An 18,351-nucleotide genomic window follows, 5' to 3' on the forward strand; every position below is an offset into this window, starting at 1 on the left:
TAAATGGGTATATCTATGTCAAATTAGCTGGTTCAATAAAGAGTAGAAAAAGATTGCTTCTGGGTAGTTTCAATATGCAATGCTATTTTTTATATATATATATTTGTTTTTCATTAATTCAACAACATTTTATTAAATGCCTACTATTCCTTGTTCTTACATTTTTATTTTACTGTTTTAGAAGAAAGATTATTGTTAGGGATTCAGGAATAAAGTTTTGTATGTTAGAGAGTTCTGTGTATTTATTCTCTAACTCTTCTTTAAATTCTAATGCTTTTGGGGGGGGTTTGTTTAAATAGAATTTACAAATGAAAGATAAAGGAAGAAAGGATGGATAAACAAAGAAGTCCCCTACATGTAACAGTAAACAATGTTTTATCAAAAAACAAAAACAACTTCAAATAAGACCCTTCAGAAAAAAAGCCCTCCAGTTCTCAGACAGCTCTCGGTTGACACGTTGGGGAGCACTTAATACCACTTCACAGAATTTCCACGCATATTTCTTGACTTCTCGGACTTCCTCTGTCTAACATGGGCTGATATATTTCAGCTATTATGCAGTACCCAGAGCGAGGTTTTAGGGCTTCAATTTCAACAACTCTGTGAGCTCCTTCATATATCTTTTGCTCCTGTATACAAGGAATAAAAATCAGATGATAAATGTTTTCAATAAGTCATTGGTTTGCTCTATTTTTGATAAAATTAACAAGTTGTACATGGATATTCTAGTAGTTGTACATGGGTATTCATCATTCTAGGTGTAGTGTTTTTTTTTTTACCTCTCAGACATACCTCCTTGTTCCTGAGCCCTAGGCCATAGTCTGGTAAGGTGACAGGTCAAGGGGCTATGTAGGCACGTGTTAGGGACTGAATAGTGTCCCCTCCAAATATGTGTTGCAAATCTTAACCCCTGTATTTGAGGATGCAATCCCATTTGGAAATAGAATTTCCTTGCTATGTTAATGAAGCCATAGCAGTATAGGGCATGTCTTAAACCAATCTCTTGTGAGTTTTAAAAAGAGCAGTTTAAGCATAGAAGCAAGGAAGCATAAATGGAGAAAAACTGATGCCGCCTGGAGATCACCAAGGAACCAAGGAAGAGAAGCTAAAAGAAACAAGGACCTTTCCCCAGAGCAGACAGAGAGAAAAAATTTCCCTAGAGCCGGTGCCCTGAATTCAGACTTCCAGCCTCCTAAAGTGTTAGAAAATAAATTTCTATTCATTTAAGCTGCCCACCTGTGGTATTTCTGTTACAGCAGCACTAGATAACTAAGACAACACTATTTCCCCTTCTCCCTGATCGCTGTTGATTGACCCAGTGGCCTATCAGTGTGTTTTTCAAGAATTTGAACTGTGCAGAGAGCAGAACAGAGTAGAATCATGGAGATAACCGTGGAGGTGCAGCATGTGGCCACAGAGAGAAAGTCAGAGAGACAGAGAGGGACCCTTGGATACTTCTTCATTCCCCTTTCCAGTCACTACAAAGCCTGGCTTCATTTCCTGCTTCTCCTTATAAAACCCCTCTCCTCCTCTCCTCTTTTTATTTGAACTCATTTGAATGGATTTCTGTTCCTTAAAACCACAGGAACCCTTTCTTACTTGGGCACCAAAAAGGGAACATTCAATTAACCATCATGCCAAGATAAAGGCACTACAATATCAGAGTGAAAATGGCACAATATAATGCTGTGACCCAAAAGTTACTTTAAAATAAGATTCATGAAGTCCATGAAAATGAATATTTGTGGTAGTCTTATGGAATTAAATGTTATTAATACCAATCTTTGTATATCCAGGCAAGATCACTCACAGAAAGCATGCATACACATATATGCCAAGGAAAAAATCAAACTATTTGCCATAGAGTTGATTCTAACTCATGGCAATCCCATGTGAGTCAGAATAGAACTGTGCTCTTTAGGGTTTTCAAGGCTGTGACCTTTCAGGAGCAGAACACCAGACCTTTTTTCTGAGGTGCCCCTGGGTAGGTTCAAACTGCCAATCTTTAGGTTAGAAGTTTAGCACTTAGCTGACTTCACCACCTAGGGACTCCTACACACATACATAAAAACCCAAACCAAACCCATTGGTATGGAATCAATTCTGACTCATAGCAACCCTATAGGACAGAGTAGAACTGTCCCATAGGGTTTCCAAGGAGTGGCTGGTGGATTCCAACTGCTGACCTTTTGATTAGCAACCTGGCTCTCAACCACACATACGTAGACAAACAAATTCTGATGGCGATGCCTCACACTGATAAATGTTCAATAAATGAGAATGAAAGAAGGGTTTGAAAAAAAAGATTTAAAAAAGAACAGATAAAGTAGCAATCAAGAGAAATACTGTATGGCCAAAATGTTAGTTAAATAAACAAAAGGAAAGAAAAAATCAAACTTATCTGTGCATCTGAACTCACCTTTTCTAGTGAATTGTTAATTATAAACACTCGATATACTAATTCATAGTAATTTTCCATAGATGTATTTTTCCCTTTTTGGTCTCTGTATGGTAAATTCGGAGCACGAAGACTCACCAACAAAGATCTATCAACTTGTGTTATATTCAAGACCGGAGGATCTATTTTAGCTGGAGAAAGAATAGGAAATTTTGACAAATTTAAAATGTGTAATTATTTCACATGGCTACATTATGCACAACGACAAGTCATTATTAAATTCAGATACTTGGCAAAAATCATTATGCAGAGATATCTCTGACAACTAACAACACGAATGGACAGATATCTGAGAAGTTTCTTTGAAGATAATTTTATATTCACCAGGATTGATACTTTTTTTTCCTTGGAGGAAGTCAAAATTCTTTAACATGAAATTCTCATCCCTGGCCTACCTTTCCAGTCCTACTTCTATTCATACCCCCTCCCACCCACTTTTCTTCACTATGTTGTTATTAGCTGTCCTTGAGTCAATTTGTGGGAACTCCATGCACAGTAGGTGAAATGCTGTTGGGTCCTAGGTCATCCCATGATTGATTGGGGATATGATCATTGGCTGATTTTTTGGAAGTAGATCTCCAGGCCTTTCTTCCTGTTTGCCTGTCTTAGTCATCTAGTGCTACTATAACAGAAATACTACAGTTGGATGGCTTTAACAAAGAGTTTATTCTCTCAAAGTTGAGTACACTACAAGTCCAAATTCAAGGCATTGGCTCCAGAGGAAGGCTTTCTCTCCCTGTCAGCTCTGAAGGAAGGTCCTTATGATCCAACCTTCCTACTTTGGTCTGGGAGCATCTCAGCACAGGAACCTCAGGTCCAAAGGATGCACTCTGCTCCTGGTGCTGCTTCCTTGGTGGTATGAGGTCCCCATTCTCTGCTAGCTTCCGTTTCCTTTTATCTCTTGAGAGATAAAACGTGGTGCAGGCCACACCCCAGGGAAACTCCCTTTACATTGGATCAGGGATGTGACCTGGTAAGGGTGTTACAATCTCACCCTAATCCTCTGTAACATAAAATTACAATCACAAAATGGAGGACAACCACAGAATACTGGGAATCATGCCCTAACCAAGTTAAAATACACTTTTTTGGGGGGACATAATTCAGTCCTGACACTGCCTTCATCTGGAAGCTCATCAGATGGGGGTGGCGGTAATGGTTTTATTGGCAGAAGCAATTTATCTGATGAGACAAACCCAGCTGTTTCTGAAGAGCCTTTGTCTGAGATATCTTCTAGGGCAGTGTCTGTTCATCCCCTGGGGAGGCAGCTGAGTCACTGCTGGGGCATCACTTGAGGCAGATGCCTTACAAGACAATGCTGAATGTTTTCAAAGCACATCCCCAACACCCATTATGGCTTCTAGACCTATAGTTACACTTAAGTCCCCGTAAGCCCCAAACGGTGAAGTACAAAGTGTGACCCAGAAGGAGGTATGGTACACTCCAAAAGAACTGCTTGACTTTTCTAATACGTACAAACAGAAATCTGGGAAATATGTGTGGGATGGTGTGGGATAATCATGCAAGGAACATAAAGATGGGTCAGTCTGAGTTTATTGATATGGGTCCACTAAGCACAAATCCTTCATTCAACATTTCAGCTCAAAAAGTTAGGAAAGGGTCTAATAGTTTATTTAGTTGGGTTGCTGAAGCGTGGACCAAGCGGTGGTGTACACTAAATCAAGTTGAAGTACTAGAACTCCCTTGGTATACTGTAGAAGAAAGTATCCAAAGGCTAGGGAAATTGGCATGCTAGAGTGGATTTATCAGGTTAGACTCACAGACCCACACATGGAGTGCCTAGAGAAACACATCTATTACCACGATGGTGAGAAATCAATTTGTGAAGGAAGCCCCAGCATCCTTGATGGCTGCTGTGATTGCTATTTTATGCAAGTCAGATTGCATAAAATCTGGGAATTATTTTGGGAATTACTGTCGATTAAGAAACCTAACTACAACGGACCCCATAGTGGTGGGGGCCAAGTGGTAGCACTCATCAACAAAGACAAGGTGGGAGTGGTTACGGTAATGGACAGTGGAGTCAAAGAAGTAATCAAAATAGTCTGACTCTTACGGCACTTATGGTCTTGACTATTTAGTCATGGTGTTCCCAGGAGTGAAATAAGAAATCTACTAAATATTTACGTGATCTGTAGAAGCAGGAGGATTCTAGGTCAAATGAACAGTAGTCTAACTCTAATCACCAGAATAGAGAGTCAGGGCCCCTCAATCAATTCCAGACTTGAGTGAGTTTACAGGTCCACAACCCCTTGAATGAAAGGGAGGCCAGCTAACTTTGAGGAAGGATCCCACCACACTGTCAAAAATTTATACCGTTAATCTTTCTCCCAGCCTTCCCCAAAGGGATTTACAGCCTTTTACAAGAGTGACTGTTCATTGGGGAAAAATAAATTATCATACTTTTCAAGGATTACTGGATACTGGCTTTGAACTGACACTAATTCTAGGAGACCCAGGGTCATTGTGGTCCACCTGTCAGAGTGGGGCATATGGAGGTCAGGTTATTAATGGAGTCTTAACTCACAACCAGCTCACAGTAGGCCCAGTAGGTCCTCAAATTCATTCTGTGGTGATTTCCCCAGTTCTAGAATGCGTAATTGGAATAGATACACTCAGCAACTAGCAGAACACCTACATTGGATCTCTGACAAGTGGAGTAAGGGCTATTAAAAACAAGTAGGAAAAGCCAAGTGGAAGCCATTAGAACTGCCCCTATCTAGGAAAATAGTAGACCAAAATCAATACTGCATTCCTGGAGGGATTGTAGAGGTTACTGCCATCATGAAGGACTTGAAGAAATCAGGGGTGGTGATTCCCACTACATCTCCATTCAACTCAACTGTCTAGCCTATGGAAAAAACAGATGGATCTTGGATAATGACAGTAGATTATCAAAAACTTTACCAGGTGGTGACTCCAACTGCAGCTGCTGTTCCAGATGTGGTTTCATTGCTTGAACAAATTAATACATCTCCTGATACCTGGTATGCAGCTATTGACCTGGCTAATGCCTTTTTCTCCATATGTTTCTAAGAAACTACCATAAGCAGTTTGCCTTCAGCTGGGAAGGCCAGCAATACGCCTTCAGTGCCCTGTCTCAGAGCTACATCAACTCTCCAGCCCTGTATCATAATTTAATATACAGGGAACTTGATGACCTTTACCTTCCACAAGATGTCACATTGGTCTGTTACACTGATGACTTTATGCTGATTGGCCCTAGTAAGGAAGAATTCTGAATGACTCTGGACTTATTTTAAAATATTTGTGTGCTAGAAGATGGGAAATTAATTTAACAAAAATTCAGGTCCCTTCCCCCTCAGTGAAATTTCCAGGAGTTCACTGATGTGGTACATGTCAAGATATTCCTTCTAAAGTAAAGGATAAGTAATTGCATCTGTCCCCTCCCACAACTAAAAAGGAGGCACGACACCTAGTGGGCCTCTTTGGATTTTGGAGGCAACATACCCCTTATTCGGATGTGCTACTGCAGTGTATTTATCAAGTAACTTGAAAAGCTGCTGGTTTTGAGTGGGGCCCAGAACAGAAGAAGGTTCTACAACAGGTTCAGGCTGCCGTGCAAGCCGCTCTGCCACTTGGGCCATATGATCCAGCTGATCCAATGGTGCTTGAAGCACCTGTGGCAGATATAGATGCTCTTTGGAGTCTTTGGCAGGCCCTTATTGGTGAATCACAGCACAGACCTTTAGGGTTTTGGAGCAAAGCGCTGCCATTCTCTGCACATAACTACCCTCCTTTTGAGAAACAACTTTCAGTATGTTACTGGGCCTTAGTAGAGACTGAATGCTTAACCATGGGCTACCAAGTCACCATGTGACCTGAGCTGCTCATCATGAACTGGGTGTTGTCTAATCCACAGAGCCATAAAGTCTGATATGTGTAGCAGCACCCCATCATTAAATGAAAGTGGCATATTCAAGATCGGGCCCAACTATGACAAGAAGGTACAAGTAAGTTGCCTAGAGAAGTGGCCCAAATAAATGCCTATGGTCTCCACTCCTGTCACATTACTTTCCATCTCCCAGTCTGCACTTATGGCCCTATGTGGAGTTCCTTATGATCAGTTGACTCAAGAAGAGAAAACTCATGCCTGGTTTACAGAAGGTTCTGCATGATATGCAGGCACCACTGGAAAGTGGACAGTAGTGGCACTATAGTCCCTTTCTGGGACCTCCTTAAAGGACAGTGGCGAAGGGAAGTCCTTTCAATGGAGAGAACTTCAAGCAGTGCACTTGGTTGTTCACTTTGCTTGGAAGGAGAAATGGCCAGATGTGTGATTGTATACTGATCCATGGGCTACGACCAATGGTTTGGCTGGATAGTCATGGACTTGGAAGGAACATGATTGGAAAATTAGAGACAAGGAGGTATGGGGAAGAGGTGTGTGGATAGACCTCTCTGAATGGACCAAAGAAGTGAAGATATTTGTGCCTCATGTGAATGCTCACCAATGGATGGCCTCAGCAGAGGAGAATTTTAACAAACAAGTGGATAGGATGGTGCATTCTGTGGAAACCAGTTCATCCTCTTTAGAGGAGGTCAGATTCCGCCCCCATGCCCTTTTTATGGCAAGTGAGATAACAGCGTTACAGGTTTGTGCTATAAATTTTCCTTTTATCCTTCGCCACAGTGTCACTGCAAATAGGAGAATGGTAAGTACAGACCTTTGGATAATAATGGATCCTGATTCTGAGTTGGTGATAATCCTTGAAGACTGAGAATGCTACTGTGGGATCTTACGGAGGTCAACTAATAAAAGCAATTATGGCTTGAGCCCCTTTCTCAATGAGATATGCACAACTGACAGAATCCATTCCCATTTTGTTTTCCTGATCAGCAGCATGGATATTATTATGGGATGAAAGGCAAGTAGAACCCCATGAAATTTCTTCTTTGAATAAAATAGAAAATCAGAAGGAATGCCATATCCCTAGGGTAACTGCAGAGATTAGTGAATCAAAAACATCTTGAAAGATACAGAGGTAGAGAGATACTGTCTCATTTAACTCATCGACGGCACTGGGTACTGGGTTTCTGGGTTGGAACTATACAAAAAAAAAAAAAGGGTCTTGGATAATAAAAAGGATTAATGTAAATATATTTGGGTGGTGACTGGTTGTAAGTGCTCTTCAACATATTGTCTCTTTTCTGGAGCCAGTCAGCATAACCTCTGATATATAACTATCGATTTGAAGAATGATTTTTTTCCTTCCTGTATCCTGCATCCTGTAATTAGAAATCATCCGAGCAGTTTTCTTTCACTTGACTTTCATTTTCATCCTGGCTCTCTACTAGATATAGTCTCCAGAGTCCTTGGCTCTTTCATCACAAAATATCAAGTTGGTCAACTGAATTGATCACATGGTGTTGATTGCACCGGATGCGTCTAAAGCACTAGGTATTGTAGATGCTTTAGTAAGGTACATGTAAACATAAGGTGGACTTAAATATATCATAAAACTTTAGAGGGTCCACTTAAGTGAGGTTTGCTGGGACATTTCCTCTAACGTGGAAGACAAGTTGCTTCAGTTTTCACTTTCTATCGCTAAGAAGAGTAACTGAGCTTGTTGGGAACGCACACCACATTTAGTTTTACTACCCATTTCCATAAGGTTTTGAGTGGAACCAAGAGTAAAGAGACATACTTCCCAACTTATCCAGATGACAATCAAGTAGATCTGTCACTTGCCATTTATGACCCACCATGCTGATATAATGATTCTCAAAATGTCTGTGGCAGATCAAAATGCTATATAAAGACTGTGGCAATCCCAGATCACAGGCCTCTGGATTTTTGGAGCAAAGTCATCCCCTCTTTAGCAAATAAATATTCTTATTTTGAGAAATAGCACCAGACTTTTTCACTACTGGGCCCTGGTAAAAACTAGACAGCTGACCTTGGGATATCAAGGAAACATGTAACCTGAGCTTCCCATCATGAACTGGGTGTCCTCTGATAACACCAAGTCATAAAATGGATAGCAACATAACAGCACTAAGTGGTAGAGGATTATATGAGCTCAGTCTCTAGCCAGTCTCAACATGAAAGTAAGTTGCAAAAGTAGGTGGCTCATACGCCCGGATGCACATATACTTGAGATCTTACCACCTCTTCCTCCCCTGTAGTTACAGTCTCTTGAGGAGTTCCCTAAGACCAGTTAGTGAGTCTGATTCCCAGAAGCTGGCATCAGCGAGTAGTGGACTGCTGTAGCATTATATATCACTCACGGTGGTAGGAGGTCTGGATGGACTCCTAAATGCTGAGATCTAGAATGTAAATATTTCTGTGTCCATATCTACTAAGGAAGTTCTTAAAAACCTAGGTGCACACAGTGATAGCCTCTTACCCCAATATCTCATAGTTGCTTGATGGCTCATGAAGAAAGTGACAATGAAAAGGATGGAGGCTCAAAAATATGGTCTTCCCCTTACTAGTGCTGGACTGACCACTGTCACTGCTGAGCATCCAGCTTCCCAGTAAGGACATCCAATGCTGAGCCCCTAGTACTGTGCCATACTCACGGGGGTCTTATGGATTTTTGGGGGTCTCTTCCAAGCAAGAGGTGAAAGAGACACTGGAATAGACACTTTTCTGTTTATAGATTTGTCTTCCCTATTGCAATGCATTTATCACAGCCCTCCCCCGCTCCTAACAAAAAACCAAACTGGTGCCCTTCGAGTCCATTCTGACTCACGGCAACCCTAGCGTTACAGAATAGAACCACTCCATAGGGTTTTCTTGGCTGTAATCTTTATGGAAGAAGGTTGCCAGGCCTTTCTTCCACAGTGCTGCTGGGTGGGTTTGACTGCCAATCTTTAAGTTAGTAGAGGGAGCCAAAGGCCATGCTTTATGAGGGCTTTTCAAGTGCAGGAAGAGCAAGTGCAAGGAAGCTCCATGGAACTCACTTTCCAACCACGGAGTGAACCGCGGGGTCATGCTCCAGCTGGAGTGGATCTCAGCCACGGCTGCTCTCACCCTCCCGTAATAAGGTTCTTGTATGTCCAAGGTTTCATTGGTAAGGTCACAAGAGAGTTCTTGAATACCCCAGCAGTCCTCTTTATTTGTCCATTGTCTCTGTCCATACCTACAGAAGGAGAAAGAGGAAGATCTGAGTTTCTTTTTTCCTTTGAAGGAGTCTTCAATTTTTTTCAGTCTATATTAATGTTTTAGGCTGGTTGAATCCTGTCTTCTAAAATCAGTACCACTGTGAAGACTTTTGGCTACTCTAAAAAAAAATGTTTTTTTTCAAATTCCTTCTTGTTAACCAAAATGCTACCTTGCTGAAAGATGAACTCAACCCTGACATCTTCTATATCACTAACATAAGAGTTTTGTTTTTTTTTTTTTAAAGGAGAATTTCTCTTCTGGTATACCAACCAACTTCCATTTTTGAATACTGGCTGTCCATGACCTTAATGCTTCTGACGTTTCAACTCTTTGTGGCTTTCTTTCCTTCCCATTAGCTTGCTGTTGAGTAATGTGGCTGATTCTGAGAAGTTGCTGTCACTTTTCACCTCAAGTGATGCTTACCCATACACATACTGTTGATCTCTTTACTGAAAGTAGAGCAAGGATTCTAGTGAGTGCTTTAGAGGAAATTCTCTGTAACTTGGGGCTGGGAGAGAGTGACAGAAACTCATGAAAGAAGGGAGCAAAGCAAAGAGGTAGATAGATTGACTTCAGCCTAGACTATGGGATGACGCAACAGCAAAAGAGAAAATTAGTGCTTTACTTCCTTACCAGCCAAAAATCAGAGCAAATACAACAAGATGGTGGGGAAGGAAGAGATCAGGAATTGGAGGCTGTGGAGAAAGGCTTCTCAAAATATTTGTTGGACGGCTTGAAATCTAACTTTCTAACAATATAATGAAGAATATCGTTGGTGTCTGCAGTCTGTAAATCACATGCTGACAGCTATTTCATTGTATCAGAAGATAACATTAAAGCAAAACCAACAACATTTATTGAGCATAATTTGATACTTTTTCGTTGTCACTTATTAATGAGCCATTGCCTTTGCTAGCTGAATTTAGCTATAATGTCTGGCTTCTCTTACAATGTGATACTTCATTTTTTTGTCCTACCCCTAATGGGACAGATATTAACAGTAGACCCACATGAACTGGATAGAACCTCAGTGCAAGACTTCAAAAATATACGTTTGCACTGAGCTGTTGAAAATACCGTATAGACAGAGATAGATCCAAGTATTCTGGGGTCTGAAGTTTATACAAGTTTTGAGAGCTCTCTAAGAAAAAGAATTACAAATATAAAATTACATGGGTCCCTGACATTTAAGCTTCATGGTCAAACATCCACTAATCCACTTACTACTGAATTTTGGACCTAATTTTACTGCCTGAGGTGAAGAACAATAAGCCCTAATTCATATATGCTGGAAGTATCCCCATCTATGCACAAATCTATTCTTGGAATGGAGAAATCTGTATTGTAAAAATTTATAAAGTTTACGGTTGTTACACAAGATATGTAGAGAAAAGCAGCAACAGATAAAGACTGAGAAACTTCTGGAGATATCCCCCTCTGAAGTGAGAGAGAAGTGGTTGTTTTTAGTTGCCAAGTAGCACTGCTCCACAGGGTTTTCAAGGCTGTGACCTTTTGGAAGCAAATCACTGGGCCTGCCTTCCGAGGAGTCTCTGGGTAGGTTTGAACTGCCAAATTTTCAGCTAGGGACTCCAGAGAGAGGTTAATTGATAGGAAACTTTAACCTAGGACCTACCTTATGCTGGAGAGACATTTTACCTACATTGCCATATGGATAAAGTTTTTGAACAAAAATTGTTATTTTGGTCTATATCTGCATCTGATTTTTCTTAATTACCAATGAAAAAATCATGGAAGCTGAACCATAACATCTCCTGTCTAATGCTTGGCTAGCATGTCAAACTATGTCAGAGGAGGAAGAGCCCCCCAAAAAAAAAAAAAAAAAACAGGAAATGAGTGAGTGGAAAAATGTCATTTGTAGATCAGGAGCTTTCTGTTTCCAGTACTTGATCCAAGAAAAGAGTAGATTGTCTCTGAGTTTTGGCAACAGTCCAGCAGAATTAGCCTAAAGATCCATATGAGAAGAACATGCAGCAGCAAGTTGCAATTTGTGGTCATGCTTACAGAAGTCATTAATTTTTGAAAAAAGTGTTCTAAATAGTAAACTTACACTAAAAATGACATTAAGAGGAAAAGCATCTATTGTACACACTTCTCTTTATGTTTTCTACCACTCCTCTTTCAATGATCAATAGTTTCAACTTAATTGAGTACCTGCTGGGTGCTAAACAATGACTTCCAACATTCATTCAACAAATATTTATTGAGAGCAGAGCATGTACCAGGCACCGCTGTGAAGCCATAGGATGAGTCTGTAAGGTCTTAGATATTGAGTCTCCCAGGGATGAAGTACCTCCCCAACAGGCTGTGACATCAAGAGTTCTGAGTCATCAGGTAGCCTTCAGGGGAGATTGGTCACTTCTATTCCTACCTCTGCTGCTTCTCAACCCCTCTGAAACTGAAAAAAGTGCAGATCCTAACATTCCATTGCATTCTAGAACACATTATTCCAGGGACCATCTCTGTCAACTAGAAGAAGCCCAATTTACTTACATTTTGTACTGCACAAAATAGATATTGTGGTTGCCTGTAAGCACCTTTCCAGGCTGCCAGCGCAAAATATTGTGAAAATTCCGGGATTGAAAATGTACCCTCTGGGGCTTCAGAGATTCCTGGGCTGGCTGTGTTTCTAAAATAACAAGAAAAGGAAAGACATTAAACATTGATATAAGCACTATTGTTATTAGCAGTAGTTTTCAGTGTAATACCTGCATCAGAATTCCCTGAAGTGTTTGCTGCCAAGTGCAGATGGTAGAGATGGGGCCCAGAAATCAATATTTTGAATTTTCAATGAAATGATTTCGATGCATACTGAAGTTTCAGAACAACTGTCTTCTAAACTGTAAAAACACAAGTGAAATCCTCCCAGCCCATTTTCTAAAGCTGTAGAGGAAGTTAATAGCAGTGGAAAAAAAATATTGACCTTTGTCCCTTCCAGTATGGTAATGGAATATAATGACCGAGATAAAAGCTTACACCAAGATGACTCACCCACCTTCTTCAGAGCGACTATATTACCAATACTCTGGGACAAAATTTTGCCTGCGATCAATTTTAGCTGCAGGGCTTCAGTATAGGTTGCAGTTCCCCTTTCTCAAGTTCTTTTTCCGTCTCTAGATCCTGCCTCTTTGTCTTTCCTGACCTGATCTTCCATCACCCTCCCTGTTGCTTCTCCATGCTGGCATCCTTGCCCTTGCCCCATCTTAACGTCTGTGTCTTGGCTCTTTCCTTTTCCTGGAATGTTCTCTCTCTGGGTGATGTAAAGAGTTAATGTGCTTTGCTGCTAACCAAAAGGTTGGAGTTTTGAGTCCATCTTAGAGGGATCTCAGAAGAAAGGCTTGGCAATCTGCACCCAAAAAATAAGCCATTGAATATCCTGTGGTGCACAGCTCTACTCTGATGCACATGAGATCACCATGAGTTGTAGTCAACCTGATGGCAACTGTTCTTTTTTCTCTCTCTGGATTTTCACATGGCTCATTTCTTTACCTCCTTCAAGTCTTGTGCAAATATCACCTTATTAAGATGGAGGAAAATACTCTAAGCCAGTGATCTCAGCTCTGACCTTTTAAGACTTTTTTTTTTCTTTTCTAGTAAATGAGACTCCTGCAGTATGGATTACACCTCAACATAAGGAAAACTAAAATCATCACAACTGGACCAATAAACAACATCATGATAAATGGAGAAAAGGTTGAAGTTGTCAAGAATTTCATTTTACTCAGATAAGCAATCAATGCCCATGGAAACAGCAGTTAAGAAATCAAAGGGCTCATTGCATTGGGCAAATATGCTGCAAACAATCTCTTTAAAGTGTTAAAAAGCAAAGATGTCACGTAACGACTAAGGTGCACCTGACCCAAGCCATGGTTTTCCAATTGCCTCGTATGCATGTGAAATAAATAAGGAAGACCAAAAAAGAATTGATGCCTTTGAAGTATGGTGTTGGTGAAGAATATTGAATATACCATGGACTGCCAGAAGAATGAACAAATCTGTCTTGGAAGAAGTCTAGCCAAAATGCTCTTTAGAAGCAAGAATGGTGAGACTTCGTCTCAAGTATTTTGGACACGTTATGAGGAGGGATCAGCCCCTGGAGAAGGACATCATGCCCAGTAGAGTAGAGGGTCAGCAAAAAAGAGGAACACCCTCGAGATGGGCTGACACAATGGCTGCAACAATGAGCTCAAGCATAACAATGATCATGAGGATGGCACAGGACCAGGCAGTGTTTCTCTTTGTTGTATATAGGGTCGCTGTGAGTTAGAACCAACTTGGCGGCACCTAACAACAGCAATTAACAAGGCTGTTTCCTTGGGTATTTATTTTTTTTAACGAACCAAATAGTGTTAACAGTTTTACTTTGTTCTTTGGACCTCCTTCAGTGATGGTATGCACTTGGAAAGAATTGATTTCATTCACCAAAATCGTTACCTGAGCAATCATATGTATTACATAATCATATTTATTACATAAAAATTCAAAAAATTTTCAGGAGAAGACAGGCACAATTTCCTGACGACCTGCCTAGAGATGACTTGCTAACCTGTCAATAGATGGTTCCATGTCCTTTATCTCTACTGTATACAGATTTCTTTTTTCATTTTTGTAACAACAATACCACAGACAACAATAGTCGTAACTCTGTGCCAGGCACTGTGAGGGCCTTTACCTGCATTAGCTCATTTAATCTGCTTGGCTCTTCTATGAGAAAGGAACTATTGCTGTCTCCCTCTTACAGACTAGAAAACTAAGGCTTGAAGAGGTTAGGAAACTTGCCCAGCAGCAAATGGCAAAGCTGACTCCAGAGTCTGCCTCTTTCCTAGCACCGAAAACCAAGAGCAAAGCCTTTCCTACCACCATAACATCATCTCCTTGGCAAATGGTTCCTCAAAGCAACTACAATTTCATCTTGTTGCTACATCATATTATTTCATTATTTTAGGGAAATTAAAAGATTATAAGAATCACGTCAAAAAATATTTGCTATATAAATCACTTCTCTGTGGCAGCTCGTTTTTGATGGGACAGAGCTTCATCATCAGAGAGGAGCTAGTGGGGGAAACACCAATTAGAGGCCGAGGATATTCTTTCTTCTTCTCCCTCTTCCTCCCAATTGGCGTTCATTGAACATTCCTTATATATCAGGCACTGTACTCAAAGCTTTACATCTTATTTAATTCTCAAAACAACCAAATAACTAAAAAAAACCCCGTTGCTGTCATATTGATTCTGATTCGTAGTGACCCTATAGCATGGAACTGCCCATAGGGTTTCCAAAGAGTGGCTGGTGGATTCGAACTGCCAACCTTTTGGTTAGTAGCCAAGCTCTTAACCACTGCACCACCAGGGCTCCACCATTATTACATTTTAAAGACCGGAAAGTGGAGGGTTAAAGAAGTTGCCTATCTTGCCCAAGGTTACAGGATGGTAAGATGTAGAGCCAGGATCATTTTGGCAGCACTTGAATTCTGCTGAGGAGGCCTGAATTGTTTTTACACATCAGTCTCTGAACAAGTGTATAGTCTTGGAAAGTGACTTGAGTCTCTTACATTGACAGGTGCCCATCTGTAAACAGGGCTCTAAGGGCCTTGCTCAGAAGGCTGCTATGGCGATAAGATGCTCTCTGCTCTTGAGGAGTTCTCTGTGAATACCAACAGCAGATTCTCCCAGATGTTTATGGTCCCTACTCTGTGCCAAGCTCTGCTCTGAGCACTTGGCATATATTAACTCATTTACTCTTCACAATGACCTACAATCCCCATTTTACAGATGAGGAAATGGAAGCAAGTGGAGGTTAAGTAAATTCTCAAGGTTACCTAGGCAGTTAAAGTGGCAAAATTGAAATTCAGATTCAGGCAATCTGGCTTAGGAGTCTGTGCTTATAACCATTGTTATAGTGAATCTCTAAGACAAATGAAATTCTAAGGAGAGAGTTGGAGGTATGTTTGTCCTGTGTAAAGTTTTTTGCACCCACTAGAGTGTGTGTCCTTTAGTAAGTACCCATTAAATACATGTGGCATTAATCAGAGTGCAGATAGAAACTGACCCCTTGTTTTGATCATTTAGTGACCAAAGAAAGCTAACTTTTTACAAAGCCCACAAAAGAGCCAATGCCCTTTCTAACAATCCCTTGATCAGACCCAGATGACAAAGCTGTGAATGGTTAAAAAGAAATCAAGCACTTACCTACTACATCAGTCAGGAGGAAATTTATGAGGAAGCCTAGAAAGCAATGTTTAGACTTCATGGTCGCAAGTGTGAATGGCTGGACGACCAGTGTTCCCTTCAGTGACAGGAGAGCTCAGGGTGAACAGGAAACTACAAAATTTTGAAACCGCAAAAGTTTAACCAAAGCAAATGGTTCCTTGAAGTAAGTACAATTTTTTCTTGTTCCTACTTCATTTTATTTCATTATTTAAGGGAAATTAAAAAAAAAAATTATAAGTATCTCTCTTCAAAAATCATTTACCGTATGTCACTTCCATGTGGCACCTCGTTTTGTTAAGAAAGGTATTCATTGGTGATGAAAAGGTAAAACACTTTTGGCAGATCTGGTGGGGAGGGCAGGAGATTGTGTAAGATACCCCCAGGAGGCAGAGAGGCTGCCAAGAACCAGCCCTTGGCTGACAGGATGATTTTGAGTAATGCCCTTGACAGTTGCAGCTGTCAGGGCCCTTGGAAGGGATTCACAGCAGGTGGGGTCTCTCGTTCTGTTTCTGCCTTTTCCTCCCTGGGTAGTAGCTCCCTGTCTAGCCTCCATGGAGTACCTCATACCCTCCTGCCATGCTCTGGGTATCCAAAGGGGCCACCCTATGATGCTCCTCAGCCTTCCCCAGTCCATGGTGGCCCCACTCACTCATCCATCTTCCTTCTCCATTCCCACCCTCAGTTTCCACATCTCAGCAGCAATCTGGCCAAAGATTTCAAGTCTGTCAAACCAAATGATTCCTCGAAAGGAGGTATGTGAAAAAGACAAATATTGTGTGATCCCACTTACATGAAGCATCTTGAATACACAAATGCATAGAGACCAAAGCTTGTTAGTGGTTATCAGGGGTGGGAGGGAGGAAGAAAGGGGGAATCATTGCTTAAGGGGCACTGAGCTTCTGTTAAGTGTGATAGAAAGTTTTAGAAAAGAATAGGTAATTGCTGTACAACATGGTGAACAGAATTAAGGTCCCTGAATTGTACATGTAAAAAATGTTGAAGTCACTAATGCTTATATATATATATATGTTATATATATATATATATACAACATACACACACATATATATACACACACATACATACATATCACAATTTTTTAAAGAAAGGTTGTATGCAGAGGACGATCTTTTTGAGCTGGTACCCTACCTTACTAGGAACAGCGGTCTCAAATGTAGCAACGATCATGAGGATGGCGCATGTCCAGGCAGTATTTTGTTCTGTTGTACATAGGATCCCTATGAGTCAGGACTGACTCAACAGCACCTAACAACAACAATAACTCTACCTTAGGTCTTTTTCGTATCTTCTTTGGAATCTGATCAAATCAGATCATCTCTTCTTTGCCCATGATTCATTATATCGTTTTTAGAGGCACTAAAATTATACCTTAAAGCACAAGAAAGTCACAATGGATATTTTTTCTTAAAGAGACTTTTAAGTCAGAAGAGGAATATATTCAGCCTTCTTGTTTTCCCTTGTATAGTCTCTTTTAAGTTCTTGGTAGAATAACCCTTTTAGTAAGGAATAGTGATGGGTCCTGAGCGGTCCTCATTCATTCACTCACTCATCCATTCATTCAATAACATTTAACAGATATTTGTTGCCCTACATGAGCTACCATTGTTCTCAGCACCAGGAATGCAGCAACAAAGAAGGACCTTGCGCCTGCTGTCTAGAAACTGATGTTTTAAGGAAGAAATCGACAGTAAAAACCTGTGGCAGGTTGTAACTTCTATTAGTCTTTCCTTCTCTTCCTCCTCCTTCTGAAATGTGAGACAAAAAGTTTCAGAAGCCTCCTTGCACAGCCACTTTTCCATGCCCCAAGACTAGCCAAGACTAGGGCTGTAGGAAGAGAAGAAAGGGAAGAGCTAAGAAGGACAAAGATAAGCAGCACTGATGTGGAGCAGGAAAAGAGTTCCCGCACAGGTAGAGGGAAGGGTGGCCTTCTGTGTGAAGAAAGGAACACAGGGAAATTATTCTTGAATCCAGAACCCACCCTCCACCCCCACCACCCAGCATCTGTGCTGGGTGTTGTAGATTACTTACATGCCTGGGATGGTGAAGCCTTGAGTTGGGTTGGGGGCATGCAGGAAAGCCTCATCCCTGGTTAAAGTGTCTTGATACAGAGCCCATTAGGAATTTCCTCATGGACCAGGGCAGTGTGGACTCACTATCCTTGTCACTTAATAAATTCCAGCTATTTGAGGACAATTGTGATACATGCTTTCTGAAGGCAGAGTGGTTTGGAGAGGTTTGTGAAGATAGCACCAGGTTTTCCAATGCCTCCAGGCTTGTTAAACTTCAGAATTCAGACTCCTAACTCCTTCCAGGGAAGTTACATTACTTACAGGCTAATTTGTGGTTTCAAAGAAGGAACAAAAATCTCTTATGCTCCCCTTTCACCTTCTTGGTGCTTCTTTCCTTCCAGTCCCCTCAGCATCCTACTTCATTTACTTACTAACTGTAATGGTTAATTTTATGTGTCAACTTGGCTAGGCTATGGCTCTCA

General features: G+C 40.9%; 1 protein-coding gene across 1 annotated transcript; it reads right to left on the reverse strand.

Annotated features, from left to right (window-relative positions):
* Nucleotides 1–232: 232 nt before the first annotated feature.
* On the reverse strand, nt 233–17,013 carry IL22RA2 (interleukin 22 receptor subunit alpha 2). The gene is made up of 6 exons (XM_049901912.1): nt 16,989–17,013; nt 15,819–15,950; nt 12,123–12,258; nt 9,410–9,588; nt 2,420–2,589; nt 233–629 (listed from the first exon to the last, which is right to left on the reverse strand). Exons 2-6 carry the CDS (start codon nt 15,877–15,879, stop codon nt 480–482), a joined length of 696 nt encoding a protein of 231 aa, XP_049757869.1. The 5' UTR covers nt 15,880–15,950; nt 16,989–17,013; the 3' UTR covers nt 233–479.
* Between the last annotated feature and the right edge of the window lie 1,338 nt (nt 17,014–18,351).

The sequence above is a fragment of the Elephas maximus genome, chromosome 1, assembly GCF_024166365.1.
Source record: "Elephas maximus indicus isolate mEleMax1 chromosome 1, mEleMax1 primary haplotype, whole genome shotgun sequence".
NCBI classification, from domain to species: domain Eukaryota; kingdom Metazoa; phylum Chordata; class Mammalia; order Proboscidea; family Elephantidae; genus Elephas; species Elephas maximus.